The 19464-nt window shown below is 41.3% G+C and overlaps 1 protein-coding gene across 7 annotated transcripts in view; it reads right to left on the reverse strand.

The window, feature by feature from the left end:
* EPB41L4B (erythrocyte membrane protein band 4.1 like 4B) overlaps positions 1 to 19464 on the reverse strand; it is a 166176-nt gene that overhangs the window by 68058 nt on the left and 78654 nt on the right. For 5 of the 7 annotated variants that reach the window (XM_074546510.1, XM_074546485.1, XM_074546492.1 and 2 more), the window contains 2 exons: positions 17487 to 17597; positions 1811 to 1992 (listed from right to left, as the gene is read on the reverse strand). In XM_074546510.1, coding sequence (XP_074402611.1) covers positions 1811 to 1992; positions 17487 to 17597 — 293 coding nt within the window. Of the gene's footprint in view, positions 1 to 1810; positions 1993 to 15286; positions 16709 to 17486; positions 17598 to 19464 lie in introns of those variants that run through there. The other 2 variants (XM_074546503.1, XM_074546521.1) reach the window with 2 other exon arrangements.

A 19464-nucleotide genomic window follows, 5' to 3' on the forward strand; every position in this document is an offset into this window, starting at 1 on the left:
CTGTGTGACCCGAGAGGAGACAGAGTGCTGGAATAAACACCCTGTGCCCTGTGGTTTTTGCTGTTTATTTAATTACCTCCTGTCCCGCAGGCGGGCCCACGGCAGGGCAGTGGGGAGCTGGAGACCAGCAGCACTGCAGGGACTGAAGTGGGGCACCGGGAGGGGAGTCTGACACGGAGCTGGGGGCTGGATGAGAGCCCCGAGGAGGGGGCCGGGGGAAGCAGGGCCGGCAGTGCCTTCTGGCTCTGGACACTCAACAGCAGCAGCATAGCTGGCTCTGAATGAATTTCCTGGCATGCTTCAGCTCTAATTTGGGAAAGGAAAATATGGGCTGGCACACCCCCCAGAAAGGTCACCGCCTCCCACGGATAGCCGGGAGAGGTTTTCCAGCACAGCCGTGCCAGCATCCCCCCAGCGCCCAGCCCGGCGTGCGGAGCGGCCCCGGGAGCGCCGGGCCGAGGCCCAGCCCGCACAGGGCCGGGGCAGCCCCACACCGGCACAGCCCGCACAGGGCCGGCACAGCCCCACACCGGCACAGCCCGGGCAGGGACGGCACAGCCCCACACCGGCACAGCCCGGGCAGGGCCGGCACAGCCCCACACCGGCACAGCCCGCACAGGGCCGGCCGGGGCAGCCCCACACTGGCTCATCCCGCATCCCCCTCCTGAAGGGTGCCGGTGGCTGCACAGCAGGGCCGAGATGCAAATACCTCAAAACTATCGCACTCTCTTGGGGAAAGAAAATGTTTCTGATCTTCCAAACAAAGTCTGGTTAAAGTGCCTGTCCAGATAGATGCCAATGCGATACTGCTGAGGTGGGACCACTTACGGTCAGGGTCACCCAGTACAGTCCAAGAACCTGGTTTCAGGAATTTGAAAGTTATCAGATTAACTGACCAGGGTGAACGATTCCACAATGGATAGCTATCTCAGGGTCATTTACAGTTATGAAGGTAAAAACTGGGCAAGGGAAGAACTCATCATTTCCTAGAGACAAGCAATATAATAGATCATATTTTATTTTGCCCATCATCTGCCATTCTTACACAGCTTCAGCATCTGACATACTGCAGAGTGCAGAGATTGTAAATCTGGAGAGCAATGCTCAATGACAGGGATGTTTCTCTTCCAGTTCCTGTGTAAAATATTTGGCCAAGGTCTGTACGCTTAAAAGTGCCTGTACACGCTCAGCAGCAGAGACTTCCACCCAAACTCCCCCAGACTGCATCAGAAATGAATAGGCTTCTCTCCTTGTTGCTTTCTACAAGCCAAAAATTTCTCCACTAAGGAAGCAAGAATATTCCAGCCTTGGTTGCTAAAGCTTGCAATTATTCCAAGTACCCAAACTAAGAGCAAGATGCTGTATGTCCAGGGCTCCAAAATTTCTGCTGCCTGTGCCCAGACATGAAAACAAGATCCAAACAATGAGGGCTGAGGGCCAGCTGGACAGATCAGCAAAAGACAATAGCAGATGAGGGTAGGTTTGTGAAAGTATACAAACAAATAGTAACAATGCAAAAGGAGCCTGTGCCAAAAAGTGGTTAGAGAGGCAGTATCTGTGACTAATGGGGTATTTGTTCCGCTATGGAACACCCACCTAACACCAAGTCCCACAACCCTGCAGCAAACCAAGGAAATTGCAAATCTTGTCTCATTTGTATATGCTACAAAGCTAGAAAATAATAACAGGAAACACATTCTTCAAGGAGGAAAACTGAAATGCACACTGTTTTCCTTTCCTTTGCCTCCTTGCCTGAGACAAACCTGAAAGCAGCACATCACTGAAATAACAATCACTGCAGTGGACTTACTGGTTGGATTTGGAACTGCAGAAACAATGTCCTTGGTTTCAGGAGTAAGGGCACCGTAATTGGCGTGGTGGTGGTGATGCCGATGGTGGTGGTGGTGCCTTGCAGCCATTTTTGTGGTATATGGAGTCCCACCATTCTCCTCGATGTTGAACGGATGCAGATCGCTGTTGTTCAATGGATAGCTACAAAATAAATCCAGTTCAAATTAGAGCAGTAAACAGTAGCACCAACTGTACTTTTGGAGAGACAGAGTGAAAACTTTCTTGGGAAAAATTGCTCAGCATTTTTGTAAATAAAATATTTTTTTTTATCCCAAATCTTTACGATTTTCTATCTCCACAAGATTTACGTGATGAGAAAAAAGGATGCCTCTGCTTGTTTGTATCACTTTAAGATCAGAACTATATTTGATTTTACACAGTACATAATCTCTGCTAGAATCTTTCCTGGGAAAGGAAAATCATCAAGCAGAAAACAACAACTCTTTTAAAGTGAAATTGCCCAAAGAGCAGACCAAGGAACAGTCTCAGAGTAAGACTACATTTCTGAGAATGTTCAGGTCTCTAAATTTTTGATGCAAAATAGCTATAAAAAAAATCTGACTTAGGGAAAAATTGGTAAATAAAACATTTTACAGATAACAACATACAAAATAGCACTTGGTCAAAAAGGAATTGTACTGGTGCTGTTATAACTAGTTTGGGTCTTGGTGGGGGGTTTTCATGTGTTTAGTCAGGAGATTAACTATCATCAATCTGCAATAGCTGGCAAATGGGGACACATTGACATTTTAAGTCATCATCTCTAACTGAAAGGTGACAAATTACAGTGCTGCTTTTCTTCATTAGCTTTAACTGATACTGTTTCAGTTCATTGTTTGAAATTACAATGAATTTCTAGAAGTGATATTTTCTCTCCATTCCAGCAACCAAAAAAGATTGAGACAATTCTACACAGATATTGCAAACGATTTGAATGTGCTTTCCTCAGAAGAGTGCTTAAAAATTTTATAAGGTTTTAACTTATTCTATAGTAATGCATTAGACAGTAGTTGCAGTAAATCAATCAATTTCAACAAAAGATGAATCCTCTGCCTATTTGAAATATGCTAAAGAAATTATATCTTCAGCTGCATGGGTTTTCAGTTTGCTTTTATTAATAACAGCAGCCAAAAAACCTGACAACATGAAATGAAGGCAAACCGAATAATTAAAGGAACAATGAATAAATTATACCTAAGATAGTTGCTACAAATGTTTTCTGCAGATTACTCAGTGATTCAAAGCAAAATTAACCAGTCATCTGGTAAATAAACACATCTGTATCATTTCCAAAGTTCTACTGAAACACGCAGCTTGGTACATCATTAATAACCACTGTCTTCTTGGTAACAACTTCAGACAACATGAGGTTTCTGACTGGGTACTAATTGAATAATACTTTTATGCTGGTTACTTTTTGAAAGCAGGAGGCGGGGAGGGGAATGTTGTGTATATTAATCTTGGCAGGTTCCCAGCATGAAGCAACCACTGCCAATAAAGGCACTTCTGATGGCTTTTTTGCCTTAAGAAAACAATAGAATAGGTGTCTGATACACAGGGAATAGCTTTTGTGAGCTCAAATAATGCAGGACTGGTCTGTCTTTTCAAACTGCACTATATCTTTACTGCTATAATCAAATCAAACAAGTGCCTACAGGGGGAAAATGGTACAGGCTAATGAGATTGCACACTAATTGTAGCAGCTCTCCTGCACTTTCCCTTCAAGGGCCTTGGATTGGCGTGACATTTTTTGACTGAGAAGATAGGTGGTTTTGTTCACATGGCTAAAACTCTACTGGGAAATGAGTTTAGGGATGGAGCCTCAGCACATCTTTTTTTTTTTTTTTTCCATCTGATTCATTTTTTTTTTTCAGGACACAAAATCCTACATGTAGGGATTTTCATTTCACCCACTGGCAGGTTGGTTTAGCAGATTTTCAATTGGTCTTTTCAAAATTATCACACCAAATCCTTACACTGACTCCTCCTACTGCTATGGTCCCAAGGTATCTTCTATGCTGAAATGAGAAGGAGCTGAGCACTGTATGAGCCAACTGAATTAACCTCTGGCATGAGGGCAAATGTGCACCAAATCCTCTAGATGTATTTCCTGACTGTCCAGAGAGGAGAGTAACATGTAAAATGTAGGGAGAGCATTACATCAAAGAAGTAAAGAGCTAGCCCAGCAAAGCTGATGTTCTGCTATGCACTGAAATCCTCGAGAACAGCAGGTCACAAAGCTGCAGACAGGGTGTCACTACCCAGGCAGCGCTCTCCAATGTGAAATCCCACATTCAAACTGCCGGCCATGTAAAAGCGTGTGGTCACCTGCACCCTTCCAGGGCTGGCAGCAACTGACAGATGGCAAGGCAAGCTTATCTCAGAGTCAGCCAGCTCTTGCATGTCTGATGCATATGAGGCTGGGCATTGGCACAGATACCCTCACTGCCAAGGAGTTACTGAACAATCAGAAACAACAGGCCTTGCAGCAGCCCCAGAGCCTGCCAACTAGAAAATCTGAGAGTACCCAAACAAAAGTATCATAAGTAGTCCAAATCCCTTTTCTATGTGCTCTCTCATACATATTTTAGGGGGATATTAGGTATCTTAGTGTAGTTTCTACAAGGTGACATCATTATTATTATCTCATATCACGTGTTTCACTTTTCTGTTCTTCCACTGCCTAAAGATAGAGACTTGACACTTTTCCACTCAATGCATCCTTTTGTTGCTAGCTTTGCCTTCTATTGGTTGCTTCTATCTGGCTTACCTGAATAGAAAACATGCTCATGTATCCTTCCCAGTCTATTGATGTAAATAAATCACTACTTTCAGTGAACCAACTTTTTAACGATATGCTGAAGTGTTCATACTCCCGACCTCCAGGAATTTGTACTTGCTCCCCAGACATTAACTAATGCTCTCCGATTATGTGCATTATGTGGACAGGTAGTAGTTTTCATCCTTTCTTTTGCACCTGCATTCTGGCCATCCTAATATGCCAATGTCACACCTTTGGTTTACTTTTTAAACATCATTCAGCTGTTCTGCAGATTTCCTTTTCTCCGCTGTGATTTACTTGTGTGGCTTTCTCAACAAGTTCCAGCTGTTTCCTACACAGACAGCTCCTGTCCTTCAAGAAAAATGAGGCAGAGCCCTACAGGCAAGTGTGCAAAGGAAGCAAACATTTCTTTCTTCTTTGTCCCTCAGTCAGATAAAAGCACTCCTGATCAGCACAGCTTCTGCAGGCTGAACCTTCAAAAAGGCCACTCAGTGTTCACAAGAAGGTTAGTGCTGCCTTTAGCTTCAAATTCACATTAATTACTTCCTTCTGACCAAAAAGGCAGCACATCAAGGAACAAGGCAAATAACACATATCTACTAACTTCCTTTCCTATTTTACAGTTTTCATTTACATTACTAGTCCTCTGTCTCAGTTTTACCCTCCTGACACTTTACCCAAAAAGCTGTTTTCAGTTGACATTCTTAGATTTCATGTGCTGCAGTCACCTACTCTTTACCAAACTATATCTCTAGTACAGAATCCACACACACAACAGTGTTGAGGACATAGGAAAATAAGGAACAGAAAACTTTTTGAAGGCCTTCAAAACCAAAGTATGTGGGCCTGTGTTACCTGAACTGAACCTCCAGCACTCTCACTAGCAGAGACTCCATGACCCTCCTGTGCAATCAATTTCAGTATCTCAGCATGTCTACACTTATTTGTTTATTCTGTCTCCTTTACTGCAATTTAGGCCACTATTTTATCTCCCATCCATCACAGACACAGTAAGAAGGTTATTTCTTGCCATAGAAGCCTGTGTTTTTGAAAATGGCCCTTTACACCTCCCCTCTGGATCTGTAGAGCTCTGAATTCCTCAGTTGCCCCTCACAGGTTGCACATTATATGCAGCTCTGAGACATCTTGCCATCCCTGTCCACCCAGCTGCCCCCTGCTCTGCTTCCAACATGTGGTGCTAAGAACTGGACACCCCATTCCACCTGAGGCCTTGCAAACATGTTTCAAAGAGGAAGGGTTGCTTCTCATGTCCTACAGGATCTACTCTTGTTTACACAATGGAACATGACATTTTTTTTATATAGTCTGGGATTGTTGACTCATGTCTAACATATGATGTTCAAGAATATCAGGTCCTTTCCAAAAGTGGCCAGGTTTCCAGCCCCACAACCTCAGCTGTGACGCATTACTCTTACCCAACAGCACAAACATTCCTCCTGAGCTGTGCCCTAATCCTTCTGATGTGTTAAGATCAGTACCTGATCAGGACCTTTCTCTCATCCATGACAGGCCCGGTATGCGAGGACTCCCATTTTGGTGTAACCCATGAGTGACAAGGGGTTTTTTAAAAAACGTGATTGCCTTTCCATGCCATCCTCCCAGCTATCAGCCTCAGTCTCCTGGTGTAGCTCTGCAGAAACATCTTGCACCTGTGTCCCAGAGTAAGCTTATTCCTGCACCCTGCCCATGCCCCTCTTTCCCCACTCTTCCTTTAGCCTCTTCCACCTGTCTGAAGTTACACTTGGAGAGCAATGGTGGGGCTTTCTTCTCTCCTCTCCATGGGAGGGCTGGAGGGGCAAGAGCAGAAAGCAGGCTCAAACTATCATGCCTTGTGGATCACTCTAAGAGTTTAGACCTTTCCTACCACAGCTGAACAGTGGTTTAAGAAGATCCCAGGCTTCCAGGTCTGATTGTGATAAATAACTTTCAACAATTACCACACTCACCTCTATTTGCTTTGAACATTCCTCCTGCACCAAACCACTGCAATTTGCCAGTATTTAAAAATCCTCAAACTTTCCACAAACATCTTCAGAACTGCTCTCAGTCCTCCCCCATCTGTAGCTTGGAGCAAGCCTGGTGGTGATTTGCACGGGCTTTGGCAGCAAAAATTCACACTGCTGGCATTGTACTGAATGTGCTGGGAGATGTATCACCCATCGCCGTGTCATTACAATGCCTTCTCCAACATCAAAATGGGCTTTAGATGTGCTTCCAAATGGCAGCCAGGGGAAGTGTTGCAGTGCCTGCTAATATATATGTGTATTAATGTGTATGTAATGAAAGCAGCCACTGCGTGTGAAATTTCATTGTGGCAGCCGGGGGGGGGGGGAAATTTAACAGCTATGCGAAGCCAAACATTCATTTTTGGGTTTAGTATCTCCCTTTACTGGGAAGATGGAGGGTAGACTCTGGGTTAATTGCCTGCCCATGCTTCAAAAGCAGTTAAAAAATCCCAGTCAAATAAATTACAATGAACTTTTAGCTAAACTTCCTTTAAAATCATGCTTGGAGTCTCACATACCACTTGTTTTGCTAAAGCATGGCAAGTGGCACAGAGAGAGAAGGAATTTTGAAAATCTCTGAAAATGTCCCTGTGGAGAGGAAAGAAGAGGAAATGAGGGGATAGGAAGAAGGCATGTGGATATCACTTAATAGCCAGGGATATTGGACTGAAGCAAAAGACTTGACCCAGGATTACATGAGAAAGGAACACAGACCACAGCAGGATGACTGCAATAACAGGAGAGAGGGTGAACTTTCATTTTGCAGCCACGGACTGGAACATATAAATGCAATGACTATTCCTAAGTAAAGGAAAACTGGGATCACTAAAACCAAACCTATGTTGTTTTTTCTTCCTGCACCATGTAACCAAGATCTCTTTGCTGGCCAGAATTGGCTTCCTGAGCTGTGTGAAGTATAACTAAAGCTAACATTGTGGTTACACTTCCTTGCTCTGCTCTGACACCAGAACATCACAGCTGGCCCATTTGCTTCCATCAGGGAAGGCATGGAAAATTGTGTTGCAGATTTCTTTCCCTGCTGCCAGGGATGATCCACAGTCCTCATCCAATCCTAGGGATGGATTGGACCTCAGAAAGCAGAGCAGGCAGCCAGCAGCCTGCTCCCAGACAAACTTGAAATTAAAGAGAAAATTATAATAGGGAAAAAATATATTAATAAATGGTGACAGAAGCCTGCTGTAGGACACAAGATGCTGAACTAAGTTTTGAAGCAAGACTAATCTGGAATTCTTCACCAGAATAAAGCCCACAGCATGTTCTAATAAAATACCAAGGAACAAATCTTGACTCAATAAAGACATTGTCCTCATAGATTTCACCTTATCTGCATAAAGATCATTAAAAAAATACAGTCTTGCAAAACTGTCATGCAAAATATGCCCACTGGGGAACTAAGCGTGCTTTTCTTCATTTACAAAGGCTTTTAATTAACACTAACAATAGCTAATGATATTTAATCACCTGTCAAAAAAAAATTCATTGTCCCAGATGTCCTTGTAGATGAGAAAACTCTGAAAAGCAGACATAAAATTTTCTAAGACCAACAAGATCCTCCCTCAAGTCTGCTGCCTTCCCCTTTCAGACAGAGGCAAAGGCAAATTTCCTTGTCCTTAGGAAATAAAACAACTTGGGGTGGCTAATCCAAGCAAGCCAGCTCAGGTTAAAACAGGAGCAAAGCCAAGCAAAGAGCTGTGGCCTCTGAGGTAGCCTGCATCTGATCTCAGATTGCCAGCCATGGTGCAGTTTTTCCCACCACTTAACTCATTAAATAACTCAGGTCCTGCGAGCTAAGCACATCCCTGTCTCATCTCCACTGTGCTCACTATCACACTGCTGCCAAAGGGTGCAGAGAGAAGCAGGCACAGGCCTGAGGCTTAGCCAAGAGAGGAGAACACGAGAAATCACAGGATGCAACAGAAGTTGCTGGACATTAAGATTAAGGCAGAAGCAGCTAAAAAATGCTATAGAGCATGCCCAGAAGGATTGCTGAAATTCACAGGTGCTTATGAGCAATGGCCAAACATGACAGACCTCTGAAGTATCAGGGTCTCTTGGGTGAGAAGAGCCATGCAAGGCCAGCACTGGCTAAGAAACTGTGTCAGTAACTCTGTGTAAGATCCAAACTATCATGGAAGCCTTGGGACATTTGAGTATGGACTTAGCAAAACCAGAAGCATTGCAAGTAAAAAGCAGGGGTACCTGCAAGGAGACAAGAGAAAGGAAAGAGGTGAATTCATGTGCAGGATGAATTTCATTCAGGTTGCACAGGAGAAAAATAACCAGCCCCATGTAAGCAATCTGCTGGTTAGTCAGCTTGGCTGGTCAAACTCTGATCACCACAGTCCAGGGCATCTTCTCAACTGCAGTCCTATTTTCTGTTTGCACTGAGGATGGAGCTCTCTGTGCTGCCCCACATTTGGGAGCTGCTGTTTGTGTATGCAGGTGCTGCTCAAGGCACTGCCCTTCTCCTCCTCTGCTCCTCAGCAAGGCTGGCTGAGTGGGTGCTCAGTGAGCATTTACATCTCTGGAAGGAATGCTCAGCATCTCATCCTGGGCTGTGAAGCCAGGAACTACAGCAGCCTTGCATCTGGCAGATTAGAAAGGTGTAATCCCTTTAGCCTTGAAGCCAATCCACTGGATTTATCTTCCCTTAACAATATGCTCCCATCTTACAAAATCTCCTTTCTGTCTCCATCCTTACTAAGCTGGAATTCCTTGGGAAAAAAAACTTGTTTTAAAAGAAATTAACCAAACCGCTTCATTTTCATACTTCTAAATTATTCCAATTCTGAACTGTGCTAATGCTTTACAAAAAACATGCTGTCTTGTGAATTTTCAGTAATTTGCCATAACTTTAGTCCAGTGTGAACACAATCGACTCCATTGCTACACAAATGACTTCTTTTTAGGTTATAGATTTTTGCCCTTTTTAAAACACAAACACAGTATTAACAGGTAAAAGTAGTACAAAATCAATCACTCAGCTCAGCAAGACCTCTCTTAATTACATACTTGCAACCTCTGCCCTATCTCTGGAAAGGTTCTCACTTCAATACTTGGGCAACTCATCCAGCTTACAGCAGGAAACTGTTGGTTTTACCTTTAAAGCCATTTTCACAGTTGTTTTTTTTTTTTTTTTTTTTAATCAGAAATAGAGAATGAGACACAAATATTAAATGTAACCATTGAAACTGAAAATGAGTAATAACAAACAAAGGCCTCCTGGACTCAAAATTTTGATACAGAAGCAGCATCCAATTTTACATTCAAGTTCCTTGAAGTTTGCTTCAAATCAGCCTTACTACTGATTCAGAAAGCCCCAGGTACTGAAGACAGAGATGCTGAAATCACAAAGCTCCCTTGCTGCTTTCATTCCTCTTCACCATTCTCAGAGTTTCTAGCAGAATCCATTGCTTTTCATTTTCTAGTTCCTTTCTTTTGCACATAACACTGTAAAACTCTGCTTCTCCTAAACCCTCTACTTGAGCTTTTTGTTTGCCTGACCCATTTTTTCCTGAGCTCTTCCTTCCTGTTTGACTCCTATATTCCTACTGATGAGAAAGACTCGGCTCGGAGGCACCTGATGCTGGTTCTGCTGCTTGCCAGCCAGGCCTTAATATTCAGGGCCTTGGCCCCTGGAGATGAAAGGAAACAGCCACTCTGACATCTGTTTAGGTACTGAGTCCATTACTGTGCAATTACACCATTTACAGAGCACTGGAGATTCACTAATGATTTGTATTTCTACTTCTCTAAGGAAGACAAAATTGCAGAAATTGGTAATGGCAGGTAAGCTACTGTCATTAGAACTCCAGCACAGAGTGTTACGGGTTTAGGGAGAAAAAAGTAACTTACAAATAATTAGTTTCTTATCCGGAGTTTAATTGCATTAGATCAGTACTTCCTACTTCTAATTAGGTGTGGCTAATTCTTTCATTTTTGTTGTGACTCAGAAAGTAGAAGAGGTTTTTCATTGCCTCAGTTAAAAAAAAGAAATAATGTTTTTTAAAATCCATCAGCATAAGACATTGGTAAGCCACCAATTAGAGGTTTTCCAAACTGTTCTTGTATGAAACATCTGTTCTTGTGTAATCCAAAACATCATCGTGTGATGCAGATTTTGCTGTTTGATAAAGATAAAGGTCATACTACTAGTGCTATGAAAGGAAAATGAAGAGGAAAGGGAAGAGGAGGAGAAAGATGAAAATGGAAAAAAAAAATCAAGCTCACTACAAAGATAGTATGTTCACGGTGGAAATAAAATTGTGGTGGCAATTTGAAAACAGAACCCTAGGGGCACTTCCACTGGTTCCCATAGCCACAGCTGAACATTTATCTTAATTTTAAATTGGCAGATTCCTCAGTTCTGAGAGGGCGTGATGATTAAGGCAGTCATCATAAATGCTTCTTCTGCTAGTGACAAACTAGATTGCTTCTGAACAGATACAGGCAACAGATCATAGAAGATAAGGTGTCACCAAACCCAAAGAAATATCCCACAGCCATCAGAAAGCTGCTATACAAAATAACACAAAACAAAGAAGTAACATTGGGTCAGGCTGTGGAACTACTTATCTCCACCAATCTGTGTGTCAAGTCTGCCAAGATTCCAACTGAAGGGGAAAAAATCATCTTTAGAAAAGCTGGATGGAAAAGAAAGGTTTTTGGTTTTTTAAAAATCTCTTCTTCCTGTTCAAAACTTAAAGTATATTACATGCATAAATTAAAAGCAATACGCAAATTGTTACAGACATGCTTGTACCTTCCATAGCAAGCTACTCATATCTGCAGGGGACAGCACACAGGGAGTCCTGACACGGGAACTTCACAATTAAATTCAGATTACACTTGTGAAATCAGCTTTGTGAAAGTAAGTTGTTTTGCTTTAAAGCACAGTCATGAAGCAGTCATTAGTAAGTGCTTGAGAACAGCATTTACTCTGTAGCTTTATTACTGGAAATGATTCATACCAATGGAAGAACTCCAACTGAATTATCTGTTGGGGTTTTTTTGATTTTTTTTGTTTGTTGTGGTTTCTTTTGGTGATGCAGTGGCAACAAGAGCAACAGCACAAACACTGAGAAAGGGAAACTCTTTGGCCAGTCCCTTCAAGGTGCAAGAGTAGGTAGAAAGCAAGGAAAGCCAAACAACACCTTCATGATCACCACACACTGCTTTACCATGTACTGCAGGAGGTAGACAGAAAAGTGTGGCCCACCTCTCTACATGTTTTTTCTGATCTGATTTGACTAGGACTGTTTTTTCCAAAAGCTGCATCCTTCTACGTGCCTGCTGGGAAGGAGGACTGATTTCCTGCAGGCTCTTCGACACTAAAATTTGGAAGCAGCATAAGAGCATTGTGATTTTCTAAGCATGTGCAGTTTGGCTGTAACATAGGAAAATAAGTATTTAATCTGAAACAGTTCAAAATCTTCATCCTCACAGTGCAGCAAAAGTTTGGTTCAGGTGCATATCGTTAGTTCAAGCTGGTTCTAAAGGTTTACATGAAACTTCTGTCTTAACGAAAGAAACCAGGGTCCTGGTGGATCAGTGCCCTTTCAAACCACAACACACAGAGTCTGAGGTCAATTTAAAAAATTACATTTCCTAATTTATGCCCATTAATGCTGGTCTATAAGCAGCTCTGGCACCAGCAGTCTCTTTAGCTACCATTAGCAATGCTGCAATGACAGCATTTGCCCTGCAAGTCTGTTTTCCTTGGTTCTCTGTTGCAGAGTAATAGGAAAACCTCTCGTTGCCAACATTCTTTCCAGAGAACTGGAGTGTCAGGTTAGATGGATGTCCATCAAAACTTCTCTCCTTTGAAACAGGTAGAAGCCTGCCTGCTTGATACACAAACTGAAGATATTTCTCCTCTCAAAAGAGATGACTGCAGCTCTGAACTGTCTCCTCTCTCTGAGAGAGCCCCATCTTGCCAACTCTGATGCCTGAGAAGCAGGTGATATACTCGGTTTCATTTTTCCCCTGCTGCCTTTGATGTTCCCCAGCTCATTCCTTGCCTGCACCTAAAGTTCCATTTTCAAAACTACTTGCAAGCTCTGCCACTCTTTCTCTTGCAAGCTGAAAAGACATCTTCTGCAGTGCTCATTCAGAGGAAGAGAAAATCACATTTTATATCACCAGGCCATAATATATGCCTTGTTGCCATCCACAATGTGAGAAAACAATCCTCCTCTTGGTCAGTTTGCCCATGGGTTCAATGATAACAGGGTCCAGAAGGACTTCATTCTTTTCTTTATGTATGCAAACCCCTGACCGCCAGCTTTTGAAATGCATTATAAAACCTGATCCCTTTGTTCACTTTGCCTGTGACTCACATGAACTAGAGAAAAATAGCTGAAAATGAAAGTTTGATGAAAAAGCCCACACTAAAACAATATATTCAAAGTGACAACAGTTTCAGTATTGTATTTCAGGTATCATATTTCAGTATTCAATATTAGTCATTAGTTTGCATGCCAGGGCCTGGCTGGGGCTGAAAAGCGATATATTTCAGCTTGTGTTACAGATGTGGTGTCACAGAGTCACCAGCTTTTCAATTCCCCCAGCAGTTCCTGGGGGAGAGGACATGGGATTATGGTTATTACAAGGCCAATCCCTCTGCAAAGCCTAATACAGAGTGTAGCGCCAGGCCTGAGCCCTGGCAGGGAAGATCTGCTTTCCAGCTTTATTAAGCACAGAAGGAAGGTGTGCAGAGAGATGATCAAAAGATACTCTCAGCCAGGTTGTATCAATTAATTCTCCAGCACACGGAAGAAGCAATTCCATGTTGGACTTCAGATCAGTGCAATTTCTGCAAGACCTGTTGCTATACTCAGACTTCCCCTCCATCCCCCACCAAGTTGATCCAAGGATAGTGTTTATGACCTGTAATCAAATTACAGAAGTTCCTAAGTACATGCTGGATTCATAAAAAGGTTTCAGACAACAAACAGACTTCAGAACAGGGTGGAGAAAGTTTGCACATGCAATTCAATGGGTACCCCTGGGAACACGTTTCATTTGGATTAAGAAGGTGTTACCTCCTTTTAGCAATCTTCAAGTCTTAAAAAAAAAAAACAAAAAACAAACTTCCCTGTGTGTATTTAGAACACATTTAAAATGCATTGACTTAGAATGACTGTGTAACATGCTTTTTGGCAAAAACTGTGCAGCATTTCCTCATGAAGAACTCCTAGGTAAAGTAATTCAGTCATTCAGTGTATAAACACTCACATACCAGGTCATCAAGGTCCTATATTGAGTTTGTGCCTATAAACTACCAGAGGATTCCTGAAGCAGCACAAAATTAAGATGTAGTATTGATTTCTTTGGACAGAACTTTCCCAGTATTTTAAATAAAAATTGCTGCTGCGTTTAACAACAGACTTAACCAAACATTTTCCAAACTTTTCTTCTCTCTCCCCTCTCTACATGTAATCTGGTTTCAGCTGCAGTATTTTGTGTTGCTTCAAACAAAAAATTGTAATCTTAGTATCACAAGACCTCTATGACTTGTTAAAAACAAACTGCTGTGAGTTACAATTATGCTAATTTTAGGAAAAAACTACCAATATGCTTTTTAATATCTAAAGCAACTCTTTTCTACTACCTTGTTCAGACAGATACCACCCATATCTACCTTTGTTTGGGTGCTGTAAGCCACACAGGTGAGAGCAGTACTGGGCTCAGAGAGGAATCAGGCAGAAACGCTCCCTCTTCCCAACTGCATCCTAGCCCATTTGCTACAGGAAGCCAACTATGGCTAGAGGAAGGAAGGACAGACACACTGATCTCTTCTTACCTAGCTGATGGCTCCAGGACTTGGCTGGCTCAGGTTTCTGCAGGCAGCAGGGAGGGTGAGGGATGAACAAGGGAAAAGGGAGTGCAGAGTGTGTGGGCTCCTTCTCCAGAGGAGCAGAATGACAAGTGCTTCCCTCCAGGCGACACACACAAACTGCAGAGCACACAGGGCCCTCAGGTTGTTCTTCCCCAATGTGCCTGAGGCTTTTTAACACTTACAGGACCAGCTGGGCCTTGAGCTGTCTTTTCTTGCAGTCTGTCAGGGAATGGATCCCTCGCTCAGTGCACCTTCAGCAACAAACCAAACCACACACAGCAACACAGGATGAGGTGGAACACTGGCAACAGAGCACATGGAAGCTGACAAGGTTATATGACAAGAATGACACTGTATTATGAATGTAGGTGTGTAAAGAATAAAGCACCATTGCCTCACACTTTAATGTGAGTATTCAAAAAATCCTCCTCCAGAATGCTTTCAGAGCAGCAGCTAAACTACACTTTTGTTCCAGTGGCTCCAACAAAGTTTCTCTTTCTTCCTTTCTTAAATAAAATGCTGCTGAACTAGAGGAAGACTAGTCTGGGGAAACCAAAGTCAGCCTCTGTGATTACACACCTTAGGCTTACTCTGGCATTTTCACATCTCAGTGCACAATTGCTTTATTGTCTTGCTCTCTCTACAGATTGCACTGGAAACATTGATCCACCACAGCATTAGTAACTACAGGGGAAATCAGGTACAAGCATATCTACCCACCCTCCCCCAAAATCTTTCAAAAATAAATAATGTATCATAAGCAGATCAACAAGATTGACATTTTTTATTTGTACTTAGCACATACAGGAAAGATCAAAACAAATAATAAAAGATAGCATTTGTAAACAAATGTATTTCACAAAAAGTTATAAACTATCAAATTTCCTCTGAAAAAAATTGTTATAGCCATTTATAAATGTGTATTTATCAAAATCAAGTTAAAAACTACTTCATTTTGAAAACATCCCAAATGAAGATTCATTCATTCCAACAACTTCAGAGAGACCACAGATGTAAGGCCTAGCTAAAACAAATGCATGAGTGAAGATGGCACTGTGATTTTTGGTTTAAAGATAACAAAAAAGTCTGCAAGTGATCAAAATACCAGCCAGTCCAATTCAAAATCCTAGGTCTGCAAAATATACATTCAACTTCACAAATGTCTAACTTTAAAAAAATAGAGCTATTCCACTGGAATGTCCTCATTTTTTAATGTACTGATTATATGTTGTGTTTTTGAGCCTACTCAGAGAAAAGTTACCAGCAGGTAGTTTCATGTAATTAAAAGTTCACTTCCATAATCACATTAAATATAAGATGAGAGCAGCACCCTTTTAGCTATTTTTAACATTCTTGCCTTTATAGCAGCAGGTATGGTTTTGGGGAATGCTATCAATACAAGAAGTAAAAAAAAAAACCACCAAAAACACCAACATACTCTGTGAAATTTATTACAGTGTTCTTTCCCTATACTTGTTTTCAAAGTTAGGTAAGCACCTCTATTTTCTTCTGCAGAAGACAAAAACTAGAAACAAATAACATCCAAACCTATGACTGCCTCAGTAGGCTCCCTTTGTTGGTGGCCCACAAGCCAATTTGATTGCCAGAATGAATTATTTCCTTCCTCCAATCTCCTATTTGCATGCCACTGAAAAACTATGTTCTCAATCTATTAATTTGACTCAAAAGACACAAGGTAATAAAAATAACTAAGGCACAAATGTCTGATCTTCAACACCAGGCAGAGGGTCACAGATTTGAAACTAGGGTAGAATGAAAGCCCCCAGAAATATTTCTGGTCTCAGGGCACTGAAAATTCTTACCAGAATTCAAAAGAGGTTTTTCAAGATTATTTTTTTTTTTAACAAAGATATGGAAAACACTTTTCCCAAGAATGTCCACAAACACTACACAAGGATGGATGTACATACAAAGACACACACTTTATGCACAATACACTTTGAACATACTGCAGACAGACAAGGACCATGGAATGCAATGATGTCTAAGGTGGCAGGTGAAATGAAGATGGCTCTTTTTCAGAGAGTCGTCATGAGTTTATCTTGGTACACCATGCTTTGGACTCCTCCTAAATTCTTCTGGTTCTGTTCCTGGATATACCGTAAATTGCTGTCCTCTCCACTTGTGGGGGGTTTCCAATAGGGCCTGTCATCATGATAGGGTGGCCTGTACCATTTGCACAGTTATTGGTTAGTGAGGAATGGAAGTCAACTTAGGAGTGCTACACAGAAACATGAGCTCATCCTGCAAGTGCTAGGCATGCACATGGAGCTACAGCATGGCAAGGAAATGGGGACAGACCCATAGGATCTTATGCTGAAGCTGCTGAAGCAACTGGGAATCTTCTAGCTGATTTCAAAAGGCTTTCAACCAGAACTCAATCATTAAAAACCCTGTTTGCAATGTTACAGACAAGCATAGTGCATCAATGCTCTGGAATTCCAAAAGGGGGGTGGGGAAGGGGAGGAGGCTACAGGAAAACTAAATTTGTACAACGAACAAGTAAAATAAAACATATCATGCAAAACGCTGAGCTCATGACAGTACATCCTTAAAGTGCAAAAGGTTAAGAAAGGCAATCCTATTATGAATGAAAATAGCTCTGTGGTTGTTGCCATTCCTTTGGCACTGGTGCAGTTAATTAACACTAAAGCAGCCTGTAATTTACAGAGTTGCATTTTCTTAAGAACACCCCCAGTCTAGAGTTAGTACAGGTAATTCTCTGAGACTTGCAAAAGTACTACAAGGAAAATATCTTTTTCCTTAGTTCTTCATTACTTATTGCTGCTTAATATATTTTTTCTTATTTGTTCATTACTTATTGCTGCTTAGAAACTAACTTCAGCCATTCCTACAGTGTCCCCTAAATCATTGCAGCGGAGTGGGGAATAAATAAAACAACGATTTTGAACACTATGTAGGAAACCACAACATTTAACATTACCTTATTACCAAATTGAAGCTGCAATTATTATATATACGGAAGAAATTCTTTTCTGTGAGGGTGGTGAGGCACTGAAACAGGTTGCACAGAGAAGCTGTGGATGCTCCATTCCTGGAAGTGTTCAAAGCCAGGTTGGATGGGGCTTTGGGCCACCTGGTCTAGTGGAAGGTGTCCCTGGCCATGGCAGGGGTTGGAGTAAGATGATCTTTAAGGTCTCTTCCAACCCAAGACATTCTATGATTCTGGTAAGTTTTTTTTATAGTAGCAGAAACACAGGCAAGGTTTAGATTTTTTTTTTTTTTTTTTAGATATATTCTAAAGTTATATAATGACAGCTGTTCATTGGATTTTTTTTCCAGAAGGTTAAATATTAAGCTAACTGCAAACAATTTCACTGAAAGAATCTGCAAACAATTTCAGTGAAAGAAATTTACTAAGAAAACTGAGACACAATTCCACATACTATTTCACAAGTTATTCAACAAAAGCTCCATATATAACATGTATTACACAAGTCGTTTCATTTCAGCCCATGCCTATTCCAGACCTTCATGCACAGCAGAAGGAATTTTATGCATCTGTGGCTGTGATCTCAAGTTTGCATTCAAATGGAATAAGCTTTTTCAAGTCAAGCTGTCCAAGATTTTAATTATCCTATTATTTCACTTTGACTCCAAGTTAGAATAACTTGAAACTTCCACTTTAACCACACATTTAGATGTTTCTACCTGAATGGGACCAAAATTCTGAGCACCTTTTCTACCAAGCTTCTATGACTGAGCTTTTAAATATGGGCTGCTTTTTTTTTAGCTTTACAAGCCTTGCAATAAAAAAGCCATTGTTCATATTTCACTGACCTTAGTCTTTGCCCAGGCAGTGGAGGGGCTGGAGGGGGAGGTTGTCTACACACACTACAATACATTATTGTGCTTATTTCAATATCACTCTGCTCCAGGGTGAACTATTTGGCTTTAAAATGTCATGGACTGGTATCGTAAGTGATGAAATCTTTAGAAAAATTTCAGCAAAACCTCAAATGATTTATAAAATCATTAGGCTCTCTTGGCAGCCACTCTTTCATAATGTGAAATTGTACATTTTAAAGAGCTCATAATAAACTGGATAAAGAAACGCTAAAACCAGGAAGACTCCTGAGCCTGAAATACAGGCAAAGTTCATTACACAACTTCAAGTCTCCTGTTTCTAACACAAATTTAGTATTTGCTTCACTGCTGTGCACTAAGAATTTTGAGATGACAATGCCTGTCTGCTTCTCTGCCTATTATTTCTAATCATGTACTTGCCCTTTTCCTGCATTCTCAGACTCAAACTCACACCAAATTGTCTTTTCATCCATTTTAAACTTGGCCTCATCCCCAGAGCCTGCCCACACTAAAACCAAAGTCTACCTATTGTGATGTAAGAATATAAATGTTAGATAAGGAGAAACAAAAATTAGGGTATTGGTATTTTTCACTGAAGACGGTAATTATTTGTCTAAAAACCTGAGTCATCTAAAAAGGTTACTTTTTATTAGGATAAAGAAGTGGCTGGCTTTTATCATGTGTACACATATAGATACATATCCACCAGCAGGTGCATGCCTTCACTGTGCATTCCACCAAGTGGGTTTTAATTGGACTGAATTTCTTCCAACATTTCTTTTCCCTCAATGTCACTCATCACTAGCTACAAAGAAAGAAATATGCGAGAAGATAGCACAACAGCACAGGCAGCAATGTTTTTGTGAAATGGTTCTCAAAAACTCAGTGCTATAATTTTACTCATTATCTCTAATGCTCTTGATAAATTGCTCCATGTACTTGTCATTTTTTCATATACATTTCTGCAAAAGATGAAAACAGTGCTCCACTGCAAGAATATAATTATTAATAATTTAACTTTACAGTAAAATGAGTTTCTCCTCTGTCTTAGGAAATTAAATACAAACAAATACTGATTTATTTGCAATTAAGAT

This window comes from Zonotrichia albicollis, chromosome 1, assembly GCF_047830755.1.
Source record: "Zonotrichia albicollis isolate bZonAlb1 chromosome 1, bZonAlb1.hap1, whole genome shotgun sequence".
NCBI classification, from domain to species: domain Eukaryota; kingdom Metazoa; phylum Chordata; class Aves; order Passeriformes; family Passerellidae; genus Zonotrichia; species Zonotrichia albicollis.